Below are 18416 nucleotides of genomic sequence, written 5' to 3'. Positions count from 1 at the left end.
GAAGCTATTACCAAATCTGATTCGCATAGTGGAAGCCGAGGGGATCCCAGTAATACCGGTGGCCCCAGATTGGCCTTGGCATCCATGGTACTCAGACCTGGTGCGTCTGGTGGCAGACGCTCCCTGACGACTGCCATTACGAGAGGACCTTCTGTCTCGAGGTCCGATTCTCCATCCTGTTTTACCATCGCAGGCTTTAACGGCATGGCTATTGAGAGCTAGGTGTTGAGGAACTAGGGTCTGTCGGACTCGGTGATCCCAACTATGTTGAGAGCACGGAAATCTTCTAGGAAGATATATAATCGTACCTGGAGGGCCTGCATCTCCATATGTGAGGAGAAAGGTTGGCATCCACGCTCTTTTTCTATGTCCAGGATCCTGCTGTTTCTTCAGCAAGGAGTAGACCAGAAATTGGCGTTAAGCACTATTAAAGGGCAAGTTTCAGCTTTGACTGTCTTTTTTTTCAACAACCCCTGGTGTCTCACTCATTAGTGAGTACCTTTGTTCAGGGGGCCCGTCATGTAGTCCCTCTGGTGCGTCCACCGTTACCCCCATGGGATTTGAACCTGGTGGCAGCATCCTTTTTTGAGGCAGTTATGTTTGCCCAGTTTCTTATGCTAGGAACATCTTCTGTTCCAAGGACTGATTTATTTGGCATCCTGATTCGTAGTCCTTTGCTTTAAAAGCTTGGCAGGCCTTTTTTTGATTGACAAGGCTGCCACCTGATCTTCTGTCCACATGTTCCCCTAAGTTCTACCAGGGAGACATTGTGACCTCATCTGGTGCTAGCATTAGGTGTAAGGACCTTCTTGCAGATCTTATAGCAGGAAGGTCTCCCCCGTTCTTTGTTTTCTTGGGCCTGTTGATGGCCGGTTGCTGGACTGTATTTTGGACTCGATGAGGATTGAATGTCCCTCAATAGGTGAGAAAGTAGGAGTAAATTCTATTCAGGGACACCGTTCTCACCCCTTTGTTATGATCCTTCTCTGGTACTGCTTTGCTTACCAAACCTGCGACATGCTGGGGGTATTATCTTGGCTGGCATACTGTTGTTTTTTTCAAACCCTCCTGTAGGCAGCAGTACAACTGAAGGTTAACCACTTGCCCTTCTGAAGATTTACATCATCTCTCTTCCCCCTTCATGACAGGCCATTTTCTTATCGTACATCACTGGACACAGAGCCATAGTAGTTACTATGTGGGTCAATAGGCCACCTTCAGGTGATGGACACTGGCACACCCTATATAGCCCCTCCCACTACTGGGAGTACCTCAGTTTTTTCGCCAGTGTCTAAGGCGCTGGTCACGAGTAAAGATGTGCTGTGCTGAACTCCACTGGAGCAATCCTTGCTGGGGCTAGCCATGCAGACTGGATCCATTCAAAGTGTCTTTTTGGCCAAATTGAATGGTACTTGGGCCTCGTATCCAAAGAAACAAGGTCTTGCCTGTAACGCTTCTCTTTTAGAGAGCTGGACCCCGGAATACAGTTGGTATTAAGGCCATGAAGTTTTTACTGGCGGTGGTGCTATTACAGGTCCAGGATTGTGGGTTTCCTCGAGGATCCCCCAGCTCCTGAAGGTTTAAAGGAACCCACCGTGAAGGTGAAGATTGGGTCTGTTGGTTTACCACAGAAAACCCTGCAGTGGGAAAGGTAAGTGGAGTTTTCTAAGAATTTTTTTTTTCTTGGGAATGTCTCCTTTTTAAAATTGGTAAATGCTGTCATGCCTATGTGTCCCCACTGGGGGCTGTATTGAGCACTCACCGCCTCACGCTTCTCAGAGAGCCACGCTGTGTCTAGAAAGCCGCTGCGGATGCTTCTTCCAGCGGCCAACAACAAGACCTCCGGTAAGTCTGGGGAGGTTCTCTCTCCCCACCAGACACCCCCCGTGCTGATTTTCTTCCCCCTTTTCATTGGGGAAAGAGCGTTGCAAGTTTTAAAAAAATATAAATAAAAAATGTCACGCTGCTTGTCCACCCCTCCACCATTTCTGCTCCCTCCCGTGGATCCCATAGGATCTGGAGCCCAAGAAAAAGATTTTTGAGAAGAAGGGCAAGGGCTCTAGGCGACGCGTGACGTTGGCGTCCTCTAATGTCCAACGCGGGAAGGTATGTTTTTTTTTTTTTAAAAGGCACCATTTGTTTTTGCAAGCTGCGGAGGGACATAAGAGCATAGGTGACATTTAAAGAGGTTTGGTGACACAGGCATTTCCTTTGACGCATTTACTATTGCATCAGGCTGAGCATTGATGGCAGCTGTAGAGCTGGACTATTGCTTAAGCGGTGGATGCATTCCTTCTGGTAGTACCTCTGCTTTGTGCATAGTGCTATGGTCGGAAGGGAGGTGAAAAAAACACCTTAAAGAGCTCTAGAAGGACTATAGTCACACAGGAGCCTAGAACCATCTCAAAGATGGCATCCTCCTCAGACTGATGTGGCCGGTCAGAGTGAGCAATCGGGAGGGCCAAGTGTTGCAGCTGATCTTAACACTGCAGCCACTGTGTATATCACAAAGGAGGTTTTTTTCTTTTACAATCCTAAGTTTTGGGGTCCCTGTCCACTGCTCAGGACCCTCATGCTGAGGAACAAGGGGCGAGAGATAACAAATTTCTCTCAAGGACCAGGAATAGGCTGATGACTCCTCTCCCGAAGATCCTAATATGGAGGGATCAGCTTCACAGGAAAGACTGTTGATATGGTCTCACTGAATTGGTCCGCTTGACTTTTTTACTGCCCGTAACGCAGTCAGTCGATGAGCCCACCTCTGGTTTGGGTTCACTGAAGCCTCCACAATCTTTTCATGGCTAAGAAAACTTATGTATTGTGAGTGAGAGCACCCAGATACAGGTTTTTTCCCTCCAAAAAAGCTTTCAATATTTTATCCTATGAAGGAAGAATTCTATAAGAATTGGGGGATTCCAGCAATTGATGCTGCTTTATCCTCTGTAAACAAAAACCTAACTTTGGAGTTTCTTTTTAATGCCCCATAAACCCGATCAGAAATTCTGCCAGCAAAAGTCGGATGTGAGCTTTTGGTAACGAATTCCGACCGTGTGTATGCGCCATCAGACTTTTGCTCGCAGAATTCTAGCCAGCAAAAGATTGCAAAAGCAGGTTCTCTATTTTTCTGTCGCAAAAAGTTCCTATCCGAAAATGCATTTGTCTATATGCAATTCGGACGTGCAAAAAATCATGCATTCTCAGAAACAATTAGACGCATGCTCGGAAGCATTGAACTTAAATTTTCTCGGTTCCTCGTAGGGTTGTACGTCACTGCGTTCTTGACGGTCGAAAGTCCAGAGAAGTTTTGTGTGACCGTGTGTATGCAAGGTAAGCTTGAGTGGAATTCCATCAGAAAAAACATCCAAGTTTTGTTCTGACAGAATTTCTGATCGTGTGTATGGGGCATGAGAACTATATTTCAGTCGTTCAGCCTGCATTGGCAGCAATTTGGGGTATCTCAGTCCTTTAAAGGACCAGTTGTAGAGGTATTCAAGGTTATTCCTGATCAGCAGGCCCAGGATTTGGCTGGTATAGCAGAAGCATTGTGTTTCACAGTAGACGCTATGAAAGCTTTTATTCTCCAGGCCTCACGGCTCATGCTAGGGCTGGTGCATGCATAGAATCCTATGGTTGAAAAATTGGTCAGCCGAAGCGCCTTGTAAAAAGCTCTTGGCCAGTTTCCCATTTCATGGTGAACGATTATTTGGAGATGATCTGGATAAGTATATCCAAAGAATTTCTAATGGGAAAAGTTCCCTTTTACTGGTTAAGAAGAAGTTTAAGCGTTTTTCTTTTTAAATGTGCTTCTCCACTACCAGGCAGTCATGAAGGCTTCCACCGTCAGGTTCCAGAGTTAAACCCCAGGGTTAGTCCCAGGACCAAAAGAGGACCTGGGGCAGGAAACCCACAAAACAAAATACTAAAGCCTCCTTATGAAGTGGTGCCTCCGCTCGCTCGAGTGGGGGGAAGGCTTCTACAGTTTTCAAGGGTCTGGCAGGAACAATGTAATGACAGATGGATGGCTTCCTTAATTTCTCTAGGTTACAAACTAGAGTTCCGAGAATTCCCGTATCCTCGTTTTCTCAGATCAAATGTTCCCAGAGACCCTGGGGGTAAAGTATTTCTGGCTTTGGATCATTTCTTGTCTCAAAAAGTGATATCGGTGGTCCCCATGGAAGATCGAGGGTTAGGGTTTTATTCATTTCATGGTAACAAAACCAAACGAGGATATCAGACCCATTTTAGATCTCAAAGATCTAAACCAGTTCTTGAATATCCGTTCCTTTCGCATGGAGTCTATCCAATCATTATTCTCCATCCTACAAGGGGAGAATTTATGGCGGCAATAAACCTTAAGGATGATTATCTCCATGTGCCAATTTTCCCCGCTCACCAGAAATTTCTGCGATTCAAGGTAGAAAATCTTCATTTTCAGTTTGTAGCTCTGCCTTTTGGTCTATAGCTACAGCACATCAAGGGTTTACAGAGATCCTGGCCCCTCCTTTAGCCAGGTTAAGGGCTCAAGGTATAACGATACTAGCCTACTTAGACGATCTACTCTTGATAGAGCAGTCGGTAACCTGCTTAAACTGAAGTTTGGTCACCGCAGTCAGCTACCTAGAATTCCTAGGCTGGATTCTCAACCTGGAGAAATCCTCCTTAAACCATCAAGGAGATTGCAGTACTTTGGCTGATCATGGATACAGTTCAGAAGGTGTTTTTGCCCCAGGAAAGGATCAGTTCCATAAGGGAACTGATTCAGTTGGGCAAAACAAAGAAAAGACCTTCTATTCGGCTTTGCATGAAGTTGTTAGGAAAGATGGTGGCTTCTTTAAAGGACATTCCTTATTCTGAGTTTCATTCAAGGCTGCTGCAAAACAGTATTCTGTCAACTTGGAACAAGAAGGTCTGAGCTCTGGACTTCTCAATGCATTTATCCCCCGAAGTGTGTCAGAGCCTCAGTTGGTGGTCGACGTCCAGGAATCTTCAACAAGGGAAATCCTTTTTACCAGTCACCTGGAAGGTGGTAACGACAGATGCCAACCTTCTGGGCTGGGGAGCAGTCCTGGAAGAAGCATCTGTGCAAGGGAAATGGTCCATATCAGAGAGGACCGTGCCCATCGATATTCTAGAGATTCGGGCAGTACGTCTGGCCTGGAGGCCTGAACGCTCAGACTACAGAATTGTCCTGTCAGGATCAAATCTGACAATGCCATGGCAGTGGCCTATATCGATCACTAAGGGGGCACAAGCAGTCATGTAGCCCAAAGAGGCGAATCATGTTCTATCTTGGGCAGAAAACAACATTCCTTGCCTGTCAGCAATTTTTTTCATTCCAGGGATAGAGAATTGGCAGGTGGACTACTTGAGTCGCCAGCAATTGTTTACGGGAGAATGGTCCCTTCACCCTGACATATGTCAAAGATGGGGTGTTCCGGATGTGGATCTGTTTGTGTCCAGGTTCAACAATAAGTTCAACAACTTTGTGCCAAGGACAAGGGAATCTGTTGCCATACATAACAGATGCCTTGGTTTTTCCATGGGATCAATTTATACTGATCTATGCGTTCCCTTGTGTTCTGCTGCTTCCGCGCCTTCTTCGCAGGATCAAGCAAGAAGGGAAGGAGGTGATTCTTGTGGCCCAGGAGATCTTGGTTTGATGAGATCATAAAGATGGCGGTAGCGGACCCTTGGACCCTTACCACTATGGCCAGACCCTGTCTCGCAAGGTCTGGTATTCCATCCTACCTTGCAAGCGCTAAATGTAACGGTTTGGCTATTGAGTCCCACAGTCTAAAAGACCGTGGACTGTCAGCTTCAGTAATTTCTACCTTGGTTAATGCTAGGAGGCCGGCCTCCTGAGTCATATACTATAGAGTCTGGAAGGCATATGTCTTCTGGTGTGAATCCAGGGGTTGGCACCCCAGGAAATATGTCAAGGGTAGGATCCTTTAATTCCTACAGATGGGATTAGAAATTAAGCTGGCCCTGAGTACTATCAAAGGCCAGGTGTCTGCCTTATCAGTGTGTTCTCCCCCCCCCAACGACCACTTGCTTCTCACGCTCTCTGGTTTGTAACTTTATTCAGGGAGTAACACGGATTAATCCTCCAGTTAGGTCACCCCTGTACCCTTGGGACTTGAATTTAGTCCTGTCAGCATTACAAAAACAGCCTTTTGAGCCTATAAGGGATATTCCTATAGTCCTCTTGACAATTAATTTTTTTTGGTTGACACATCCTCTGCAAGAAGAGTATTGGCGTTGGCGGCTCTTTCTTGTAAAGAGCCATATTTGATTGATTATTAATAAAAATAAGGTTGTATTGTGGCCTCATCCTAAATTCCTACTGAAGGTAGTGTCTGGTTTTCATTTAAACCAGGATATTGTTATGCCTTCTTTTTTTACAGAACCTCGATCTGTGGAAGAGAGGTCATTACGTTCTTTTGATGTAGTGAGAACTGTCAAGGTCTGTTTAAAAGTGACTGCTCAGATTTGCAAAACAGATGTTTTGTTTGTATTGCCAGACGGTCCTAAAAGAGGACAGGCAGCATTGAAATCTACTATTTTTCCAAATGGATTTGTCAATTGATTGTTCAGGCTTATGGTTTAAAGAGGAAAATTCCTCCTTTTCATATTAAATCACACTCCACCGGAGCTGTTAGTGCTTCTTGGGCAGTGCATCACCAAGCCTCCATGGCTCAGATCTGCAAGGCCACAACTTGGTCTGCAGTCCATACATTTACTAGATAGATTTAAAAGGTTGAGGACATCGCCTTTGGGATAAATGTACTGCAGGCTGCAGTATGACTCCTCTTGTCTCTCGGTGCCCTACTATTGTGTCTCCCTCCCTTCAATTGCCATTGCTATAGGACATCCCACATAGTAACTACTATGGCTCTGTGTCCTGTGATGTACAATAAGAAAATAGGATTTCTTTTCATACTTCAGGGGACACAGAGCCATAGTAGTTACTATGTGGTTATAGGGCCACAGGTGATGGACACTGGCACACTCTAAGGCAAGAATTGTTCTCCCTATATAACCCCTCCCACTACTGGGAGTCCTCCGTTTTTTTCGCCAGTGTCTAAGGTGTTGGTCACGAGTAAAGGTATGCTGTGCTGAGCTCCACTGGAAGCAATCCTTGCTGGGGCTAGCCATGCTGACCGGATCCGTTCAGAGTGTCCTTTCATGGGCCTAAGGAATGGTACCTGGGCCCGTGTCCGAAGAAACAAGGTTTTGCTTGCAAATGTTTCTCTTTTTAAAGAGCTGGACCCTGGGATCCAGTACTTTTTTTTGGTAGTAAGGCCATAAAGTTTTACTGGCAGGGTGCTGTTGCAGGTCCAGGATTGTGGGTAACCTCTAGACTCCCCTGTTCCTGAAGGTTTCGGAGCCCACCATGAAGAGTGAAGATTGGGTTTATCCCAGATAACCCTGCAGCGAGGTAAGGTAAGTGGAGATTTTCTTATGAATTTCTCCTTTTAAGTTATAATGTTGTCATGCCTATGTGTCACCACTGGGGGCTGTATTGAGCACTCACCGCCTGATGCAGGAAACAGTGGTGTGTCAGAAGCCTTCATTTCTCTTCTCCAGTCACAACAAGCAGATCCTCCGGTAAGAAAAGGGAAATTAACCCCTTCGGGGGACCTATATGCTGAAAGCATTCCTTTTTAAAAAAAAAAAACGTGCGGCTGTTCAGCGGTGGTTTTTACCCCCCGGCCGTCATATCAGCTGTTTGCAAGGCGCTTGATGTCCGCCACTTGCGCGAAAAAACACTTTCTTTTGAAAGATGGGGGTTTAATTTGTGTAGGGGGCGGGGCTAACTGTGTCAGACGTCGGTCGCACGTGGAGGAAGTTTTTAAAGCACTGTGTAGCTGCTGCTGGCTATGGAGGGACACATGAGCAGGAGGTGGCTTACTTCAGGTTTGGTGACACAATCATTCCCTTTGACGCATTAATACTTTATCAGGCTGGGTATTAATATCAGCTTATAGCGCTGGACTATAACCTAGAGGTGTACATTCTTTTTGGTAGTGCATCTGCTTTTGTGCTTCAGGCTATGCGTGGAAGAGGGACCAGGAACTCCTCTAAGGGTTCTAAAGGGTCAATGGTTTCACAACAAACTAAATCCATTTCCAAAAGTATGTCATCCTCTTCAGAGTGATGCGGCCGGTCAGATTGAGCTGTCAGGGGGAGACTGTTTTTGCAGCTGCACTAGACACTTCGGTCCTGGTGAAATGGATAAGAACTACAAATTAGTTTGAGGTTATCTGCTGCTATTTCTAATTAAAAAGTATAAATGTGCATGCACATTAGAAGTAAACGCTCTCTGAGACACGTTCAGCTCGGCTACTTCTAAATTCTGATTTATTGGTGGGCGGTGTTGATATTTTATATAGAAAGATACGTCATTGCTATGTCAGTCTAATTGGTACATCTCATTGGTTACAATACAAGAGAAATGGAGAAACTTGATGGTTGAAGCTGGTTCCCTTATCTCAAATGCATTCTTCTAACGCGGGGGATGTAGGGTATAGACGCCATCTTTAACTCCGAACAGAGAAGTCAATCTGTATACTACATAATAAGTAAGGAGCATAGGAACATGTATACACATAAGCAAATAGACATTTTCTGATTATCATTATGTACATTAGATTCCTTAACAGTCCCCCCTAAAATGGCTATTTTCTTCTGTCCCTCATCTAAAGGTCCTCCTCACCTGGCCCATTCTCCTCAGCAACTCTTTTTAAGCTGTATATAGAGTTAGGCAGCAAATAGTTCACTACCCCCTCGATACAGCTGGAGAAGGGCAATCAGGTGCTATCTATCCCTATAACCCCATAGAATTGTGAGATTTTGGACAGGGAGTGACTGTAGAGGAGTGAAGGGTTTGTCATCCTCCATCATAAAAGGGTCCTCTTCTTCTTGGTGGAGAGATGTAGGTGGGCTGTTGTCTACAGCCTTGCTCATTTAACTTCTTTACGAAAGGTAGAATACAGCATACAATCGGGGCTAAAAGAACCAGGATTATTAGTACCGCTACCCTTATCTGGGCGACCACCTTCTGCCACCCACTCATCCAGCTAAAATATTGATCCCATGGGTCTGTAATACCTGAGTTCTTCTTCAACTCCAATGTCAAATCTTCTAATTTCTTTATAGCTAAAGTTACTTTACCATTCGGGCCTGTATTATCAGGAATGTAGGTGCAACAGGTTCCTGTTTTTTCTATGATTTTACAGACACCTCCTTTCTCAGCTAACACCATGTCTAAGGCTTTCTACCTATAACATCTATTTACACATGAGGGTCAAAGCTTCCGGAGAGAGCTGCTCGCTTCCTCCTCTGACTGTGTGCTGGGTCAGTGTATGTATCAGGAGTATCTTCTGCTAGGATATGGAGGGGCATAATGACCTTTTCAAGGGCACATTCACCGGTCCAGATTCCCTCTAATCTGGTCCTATGTTTCAACCCACTGTCCCTCCCAGGAACCACAATTCTGGCCCCAGTAACTATCTGTAAAACACACATATATATCCTTACCATCAGGGATGTCACTGTACCAATGGCATTGCCATGAAAGAGTCAAACGGACAAGGTACTATGTCACAGTAATCAAAGGTAAAGGTGGTCACATGTCTACCTGAAGAGTTATACCAAAATGTAATTATGTTATTTTTTGTGATGGCCACCTCCTGGGCCTCCCCCCTAGACCAAACAGAAAAAGGATATGCAGCATGGTCGTCATGAAGTGGGCGGGATCTTGTCCTCAGGGGTTGGAGCTTTCTTGCAGTGGGAGGCGTGTATTCAGGTGTTCTTCCCGGCCAATTCGACTGAGGTAGCTGTGGTCCGCAAAACTTGGAATGGACCATCATATCTGGGTTCAAGAGAATGTTTTCTCACAAATGTATTTACCAGCCCCCAATCTCCAGGAAGTAGTTGGTGTGTTCCTGTATCTAATTCAGGATCTGGAATGATAGAAAACACCTGGACATGCATTTGGGTTAATTCTCCTGATAATGAGGTCACATAATTAGTCAACACATCAGATTGCAACTGTAACTGTTGGGGAAAGTGACAGCCAAGTCTGGGGGCTGAACCAATCAAAATGTTATAAGGGGATAGGGCGTATTTCCCCCCCGGGTGTGTGTGTCTGACACTGAACAGGGCAATGGGCAAACTGTCTGGCCGACTCATGTTAGTCTTTTGGGCCATCTTTAACATCCTGTTTTTCTAGTGTCCCTTTCATCCTTTCTACCTTCCCGCTACTTTGAGGGTGGTAAGGGGTGTGTAGAGCCAACTGAACCCCCAGTGCTGCCCTAATCTTTTGTAAGGGTTGCTGTGAAGGCTGGGCCTGATCGCTCTCTATCACCTCTGGGACCTCAAATCTACATACTATCTCACTCAGTAGTTCCTTAGCTGTGGTCCTGGCAGTCATGTCCACCTCCACTAGGGCGTATTAGAATCTGTCACTCCTTTGGCATTTGGGAGTGATCTATTTGTATCCTATGGAAGGGGTATAGAGCTTTTGCCAGGTGCTTCTTCTGTGCCTTTTCTGTACATTCTGGGTTACATTTGTTGCAGATAGTGCATGATCTGCAGAAGTTGTTGGTCAATGGAGTAACTCATAAGTTCATAAGAGTCTTTGTCAAGTGGGCAACTCCATTTGCCCATTGCACCATGGCTGGGTACATACTCCTGGGTAGACAAGGCTTCTTGTTGCACTCGAATAGTCCATCTCTGAGAGTTCCTCCTCTCCGTTTATTACACAGGAGGTTTTCTCTTCTACCATTTGTAATTTGGAAAAGCAGATTGATGCTATATCTCTCCATAGTGGGTCTAAACTTAACAGATTCCCATCCAGTGGTCTGCACCCTCTTATTGAGGTACAAGGGGAAGGGGGTCAGGAAGATCTTCCAAGAGATTTGGAAGATACTAATATATCCTCTTCCGAGGATCCTAATATAGAGGGAGTAGAATCGCAAGACAGGTTGCTTGTGCACTCTCTTACTAAATTGGTTCGTTCAACCTTTTTGCTGCCTGCAGCGCAGGCTCTTGATGAACCCACCTCTGGTTTGGGATCATTAAAACCTCCCCCATTTGGGGATGCTTTTCCTATTCATTCATGGCTAAAAAAAGCTTATGTATTCTGAATGGGAACATCTGGATAAACAATATTATCCTCCTAAGAAATTCTCCACACTTTATCCTATGGAAGAGGATTTCTATAAGAAATGGGGGATTCCAGCAATTGATGCTGCAATTGCCTCAGTGAACAAGAGTCTCACGTGTCTGGTGTATAATGCGGTAATGTTAAAGGATCCAACAGATAAAAAGTTGGAACTTCTTTCCAAAAGCAATATGTCTTTAGCAAGTTCAGTAGCGCAGCTGGTACTTGCGGCAATTGGTGTATCTCAGTCCATTAAGGAACAGTTTGTGGAGATACTTAATAACTTAATATTCTGCCTTTCATGGTGAATGGCTATTTGGAGACTACCTGGATAAATACATCCAAAGGATCTCTAATGGGGAAAAGCTCTCTTTTACCAGTAAAGAAGTTCAAGCATTTCTCTTTTCTTTTTTTTTAAGCGTGCTTCCTCACCGGTGTCGGGGGCATCAGCCTCTAGGCAGTCTCGATGGCCTCAACCGTCAGGTTCAAGTAGAAGACCCCAAGGGCAGCACCAGGGTCAAAGGAGACCTTGGGGTAGAAAGCCCACAAAGCAGAATGCTAAAGCCTCCTTTTTGAAGGGGCGCCCCCCACTCGCTTGGGTGGGGGGGAGGCTCCTGCAATTTTCAAAGATCTGGCAGGAACAATGTCAAGACAGATGGGTGGCTTCTTCAGTTTCTCTAGGTTACAGAGTAACGAGAATTTCTGCCTCCTCGTTTCCTAAGATCAAATGTTCCCAGGGATCCAGAGAAAAAGAAGTCTCTCTTTCTAGCCCTGGATCATCTATTATCCAAGTTGGTGATATCAGAGGTTCCTTTAGAGGAACAGGGCACAGGTTTTTATTCAAACCTTTTCACGGTTCCAAAACCAAACGGAGAGGTAAGACCCATTCTAGATCTCAAAGATCTGAATCGGCACTTAAATATCCGATCCTTTCACATGGAGCCAATCCGATCGGTTGTTTCCATCCTGCAAGGAGGGAAGTTTTTGGCTTCAATCGATATCAAAGATGCATATCTCCATGTGCCAATGTTTCCCGCTCACCAGAAATTTCTGCGCTTCGAAATAGAAAATCATAATTTTCAGTTTGTGGCCCTGCCATTCGGTCTAGCTACAGCACCACGGGTGTTCTCAAAAATTCTGGCATAACGGTCCTAGTCTATTTAGACAATCTACTTTTTAATAGATCATTCAGTCTCATGTCTAAACCAGAGTCTGATCATAGCTGTAAACTACCTGGAATCTCTGGGTTGGAAACTCAACCTAGAAAAATCCTCTGTAAAACCATCAAGGAGATTACAGTACTTTGGGCTGGTGATAGATACCATACAGAAAAAGGTATTCTTACCCCAGACAAGAATCAGTTCCATTAAAGAACTAATTCAACTTCTCAAAACAAAGAAAAATCCTTCCATTCGGCTGTGCATGAGATTGTTAGTGAAAATGGTGGCCTCCTTCGAGGCCGTCCCTTATGTGCAGTTTCACTCAATACTGCTACAAAATACCATCCTGACGGTCTGGAACAAAAAGATTCAGGCTTTGGATTTTCCAATATGCTTGGCTCCCGACGTACGTCAGAGCCTAAATTGGTGGTTGATAATCCAGCAACCTCCAAAAGGGGAAATCATTTCTGCCAGTATCCTGGAAAGTTGTGACAACAGATGCCAGCCTTCTAGGCTGGAGAGCAATCCTGGAAGAAGTTTCTATCCAGGGGAGATGGTCCAAGTTAGAGAGGTACTTGCCTTTCAACATTTTGGAGATTTGGGCAGTATGTCTGGCCCTAGAATCTTGGACAGCCAGGCCACGGGATTGTCCTCTCAGGATTCAATCCGACAATGCCAGGGCGGTAGCTTACATCAATCACCAGGGGGGCACGAGAAAAAGGATATGACTCATGTTCTAGCTTGGGCAGAACACAACATTCCTTGCCTATTGGCAATTTTCATTCCAGGAATAGAAAACTGCCAGGCAGACTACTTGAGTCGCCAACAGTTATTTGCAGGGGAATGGTCTCTTCACCCCAACATCTTCCTAGCAATATGTCAGAAATGGGGTATTCCGGAGGTGGACCTGTTCGCGTTCAGATTTCAACAATAAAGTCGACAACTTTGTGATGAACGAGGGATCCGCTAGCATGAGGAACAGACGCATTAGTATTCCCAGGGGATCAGTTTTCACTGATCAATGCGTTTTCTCCAGTTCTGCTATTTCCGCGTATTCTCCGCAGGATCATGCAGGAACGAAAGGAGGTGATTCTGGTGGCCCAGAGGATCTTGGTTTGCCGAGATCATAAAGGCAGTTGTAGGAGTCCCTTGGACGCTGCCATTATGGCCAGACCTTCTCGCATAAGGTCCGGTATTCCATCCTACCTTACGGACACTAAATTTAACAGTTTGGCTATTGAAACCCACATTCTATAGGATCGTGGCTTATCTCCTTCAGTAGTGTCTACTTTGATTAGTGCCAGGAATCCGGCTTCCAGAATCATTTACTATAGAGTCTGGAAGGCATATGTTTCTTGGTGTGGATCCAGGGGTTGGCACCACAGGAAATATGTCATAGGTAGGATCCTTGATTTCCTGCAAATGGGATTAGAAATTAAGCTGGCCTTGAGTACTATCAAGGGCCAGATCTCGGCCGCGTCAGTGTTTTTTCAATGGCCTCTTGCTTCCCACTATCTAGTGCGTAGCTTTGTTCAGGGGGTAACCCAGATTAATCCCCCTATCAAGGCACCTCTAAATCCTTGGGATTTAAATTTGGTCTTATCGGCTTTGCAGAATCAGCCTTTTGAGCCTTTTACGGGAAATTCCCTGGGTTCTTTTGACAAGAGAGATAATCTTTTTGGTTGCCATTTCTTCTGCTAGAAGAGTATCGGAACTAGCGGCTCTGTCTTGTAAAGAGCCGTATTTGATCATGCATAAGGATAAGGTGGTTTTGCGTCCTCATCCTGAATTCCTCCCAAAAGTGGTGACAGGTTTTCATTTAAACCAAGATATTCTTCCTTCCTTCTTTCTTCCCAGAGCCTCAATCTAGGGAAGAGAAGGCACTACATTCTCTTGATGTAGTAAGAGCGATCAGAGTCTAGTCAAAGGCGACCGCTCAGGTTTGCAAAACAGATGTTTTGTTTGTACTGCCAGAAGGTCCAAAAAGGCTACAGGCAGCATCAAAATCTATTTCCAAATGGATTAGTCAAGTGATTGTTCAAGCTTACGGCCTAAAGAAGAAAATTCCTCCTTTTCATGTTAAAGCACACTCAACCAGGGCGATTGGTGCCTCTTGGGTATTACATTATCAGGCCTCTATGGCTCAGATCTGTAAGCCCGCAACTTGGTTCCTCAGTTTTTATACATTTACCAGATTTTATCAAATAAATGTTAAAGGTCATGAGGCTATTGCCTTTGGGCGCAGTATACTGCAGGCTGCAGTATGAGTCCTCTGGCCTCCTTTTTGCCCTACTTTTTTGTTGTGTCTCTTCAGTTGCTATTGCTATGGGACATGCCACATAGTAACTACTATGGCTCTGTGTCCCCTGATGTATGCAAACAAGATTTTTAAAACAGCTTACCTGTAAAATCATTTTCTTTGATGTACATCAGGGGACACAGAGGTCCCTCCCTACTTTGTATACACTTGTATTGCTTGGCTTTAAAACTGAGGACTCCCACTAATGGGAGGGGTTATATAAGGAGTACACTTCTTGCCTTAGGTGATGGACACTGGCACGCCCCATCAGTGGCCCTATAACCACATAGTAACTACTATGGCTCTGTGTCCCCTGATGTACATCTAAGAAAAGTATTTTACAGGTAAGCGTTTTTTTAAATCCTGTTTTTCATAAAGGCTTACCTGTAAAATCCTTTTCTTTGAACTACATCGTGGGACACAGAGGTCCCTTCCTCCTTTGGTATACACGTGTATTGCTTGGCTGCAAAACTGAGGTACTCGTAGTGGGAGGGGTTATATAGGGAGTGCACTTTTTGTCTTGGAGCGTGCCAGTGTCCATCACCTGAAGGTGGCCTATTATCCCACATAGTAACTACCATGGCTTTGTGTCCCCTGATGTACTGCAAAGAAAAGGATTTTAAGGGTAAGCTGTTATAAAAATTCTATATTTTGCTATACGGCACTGCGCTCTCTTCTTCTCGATGGAGATATGTGTTTTTTTTATTTTTTTTGTTTTTTTTTTTAATACTAATATTGGCGACTTATAACTGGGCTGCAGTATTGCGGTGGACAATCTGACACTTGTGACACTAATAGTGATCAGTGCTAAAGATATTCAGTGTACAAATTACACTGGCTGTGAAGGGGTTAAACCTCTAACGATAAAAGGGTTAACTTTGTGCCTAGCCAGTGCTTTTGTGTACACGGTGAGCTGCTTTTACTAAGGGATGGGCTGGCTTTTATTCCCTGACAGGAAAATCTATCACATCCCCACTGGCAGGATGTATTGTTTGGCAGGATGCGTTGGCGCCCCCTACTGGAACTGCAGAATCGTGTGCGTTTGTTTATATATATATATATATATATATATATATATATATATATATATATATATATATATATATATATATATATATATATATATATATATACCGTATTTATCGGTGTATAACACAAACCTTTTTTTTCCCCCCTTAAAATCAGGGGAAAATCGGGGGTCCGTGTTATGCCGATCCCCACTGATTGTGAGGAGAAGAGCGAGCATCGGTGACATACAGAAAGCCAAGTCTGTATATCGGCGCCGCTCACTCCTCTCCTCTCGCAATGAGGGGAGATGGGCAGGACTGCGAGAGGAGCCGAGTCTAGCCGAATAAACTGTGCTTTCTGTATGTCGGTGGTGCTCGTTCCTCTCCGCTCAGTCAATGGGGATCGGCGCCAATTTTAAATCAGCAGCTGAGGAAGGCTGAAATGAGGGACAAGGCTGCAGATGGACACTGATTAGGCTGCATTGATGGGCATTTAAATGTAAGTTGTTTTGCAGAATATCAAATTCTACACAGAGCAGCAGTCCTGTAGCAGTAAATCGGCTATAGGTTGGTCGAAAAGTGGTTAAAGAATAGAAAAAAAAATTCAGCTAGGTGGAAAACCTTTTAACCACTTCCCGCCCGCTGTATAGACAAAGGACTGTGGGCAAGGTGCTCTCTTCTGGGCGCTTCCTCAATCTCAGTAAAGAAACAATGGTTCTTTAACCCACATGATCATCTGTGTCCAACCACATCCGCTTACCTCTCTCACGCTGACAGTGTGTGAGGAGAGCCGATCAGTGGCATTTCCTCACAGGGGAGACCTGTACAGATCATCGGTGCCACCTCACCCGTGTCCATCAGTGCAGCTTCATCAATGCACCTCGGTGAAGGAGCAAAAAAATTATTTAATAAATATTCTACAATTTTTGACAATTTTTCGGTCTTGAGTATCGAGGTTAATATCTGCCAAATCATCTACAATTTTGATGCATTGCTCTGTGTTATTAACGGACAATGAAGCTCTCTTGATTCGACTGTCCAATGCTAGTTTGTACTGGCCCGAGGAGCTGGCATCTTGCAGCTGAGTGATGGGAGGAAGATGTTGCGCTTTTTTTTTTTTTTTTTTTTTCCTTTAAACTACCATAAAGTCGGGGGTTAGGGTTGGGGGTGGTGGGTATGTGGTAGATTTTAAATTCTGATTCAGCTTGGGTTGTGCCATCTTTAATCAATAACTGTTCATCTCCATTCTCTGTACAGAGGAATCCTTCATGGAGGATGACTTTGACGACGCTTATTACGAAGCTTTGGGCACGAGACCGGCACTTGACATGGACAAGCTGGATGAGTCCTACCAGAAGGTGATTGAATTGTTCTTCGTGTGCACCAACGAGAACCCCAAGGAACGGCCTTCTGCAGCTCAAATTGTGGAGGTCTTGGAAGCGGAGGGTGTCCAGTAGTAATTTAAAATGCTGTTTAAAGGTTTCTGTTGGAATGGTTTTAATGTTTTTAACTATGAGAAGGCAGCTTTGTTTTGCTGTAACGTTTTCTAGAACAGTAGACTAGAGCAATGGTGAGCTCTGCTCTTCATCAGAGGTTCTAATGCTGTCATCTGAGCCTTGAAGTAAACTCAACAGTTCACTGGTTATGTCCCACATAGCAGGTCCCTGACATCATGTATGTCAGTGCAATGTGAAAGTATTGCTGGCCTTGCTGTATATAGCACTGAGGCTCACAAACCTACCTCTAGCCAATGATGGTGCCACCTTTTGTCATTCCTTCTGTAGTCTTCCTGAAGACACTTCTGCTGCCCCCATGCATCATGGTCAGATCTTATAATGCACATGCCCATTCAAGTTTTATTTTAGAATAACTGTGGCAGTGGGCCAACCAGGTATTGCAAGGGTGTTTGGGTGCTAGAGCTAGGGTTGGATGTGTACAAGACCTAAACGTGATACAAGGTGCACTTTCATATGGGGGGAAAATTGAAATGGAGAGTTTACTTCCTGCTTTACCTCCACCAATCCCTTTACAGTTCTCTACACATAACTGCAGCTAACAGCCTTCAAGTACATCTAAGACATTGATTGGCTACTCAGACCAAGGAAGATACTATTTGGGCCTTTGCATAGCATAGAGCCTATCCCGTCCCCATCCCCCTCTGTCCTACTAGATGTATTAACAAACAAGCTGGAGGGGGTGCTTGCTTGTAGGCACGGCCTGCTGTCCTCTCCAAGATGGCTGCCTGGAGCCCATAGCAGAGGATGATTGGTCTTCAGTAGGCTCCTGCCAGCCTGAAGTTATGGCACAGTGCCACCTTTCAGGTTGAAGAATATATTGCAGCCTCCGTGCTATAACAGGCCAAATTTTGGGGGCTCTCCTGGTGGTGTTTTTTTTTTTTTTGCAGTTAAGATTACAGTCAATGTGCCATTAAAACTGACAGTTTAAACTCTTGTACTGGACATGTTGGCTCTTTCATTGTCCTTGTATTCCCCTTTTCCTGTTGTCTTGTTTATATTCATGTTTTGTAGATGTTAAATATTAAAACGCAATCAAAGCTCGTCAAAGTTTCTGTGTGAAGTTAATCTAACTTGCATAAAAAAATGATACTCTTTCTTGCAGGGAAGAGGGTATATTGGGAATGGCTCTCTAGGTACATGCTTTATCCGGTCCTATGATTACACAGCACTGACTGACCCATAGCAGCCGTGTCTTTTAGCCTTGACAGCTCCAAGCCACATGACAAGCTGCACCCCGTTTGCGACAATGGAACCCCTCCCCTC

General features: G+C 44.7%; 1 protein-coding gene across 1 annotated transcript in view; it reads left to right on the top strand.

Annotated features, from left to right (window-relative positions):
- The window catches only part of PBK (PDZ binding kinase), a 58665-nt gene extending 40471 nt beyond the window's left edge, over nt 1-18194 (top strand). The window contains exon 7 of the mRNA XM_077489220.1: nt 16894-18194. Coding sequence (XP_077345346.1) covers nt 16894-17093 — 200 coding nt within the window. The 3' untranslated portion in view covers nt 17094-18194. The remainder of the gene's footprint in view (nt 1-16893) is intronic.
- Nucleotides 18195-18416: the final 222 nt, after the last annotated feature.

Source organism: Lithobates pipiens, unplaced genomic scaffold, assembly GCF_037356315.1.
Source record: "Lithobates pipiens isolate NorthernLeopardFrog02 unplaced genomic scaffold, aLitPip1_a1.2 Scaffold_18, whole genome shotgun sequence".
In the NCBI taxonomy this organism is placed as follows: domain Eukaryota; kingdom Metazoa; phylum Chordata; class Amphibia; order Anura; family Ranidae; genus Lithobates; species Lithobates pipiens.
This window is presented reverse-complemented; position numbering and strand designations above follow the sequence as displayed.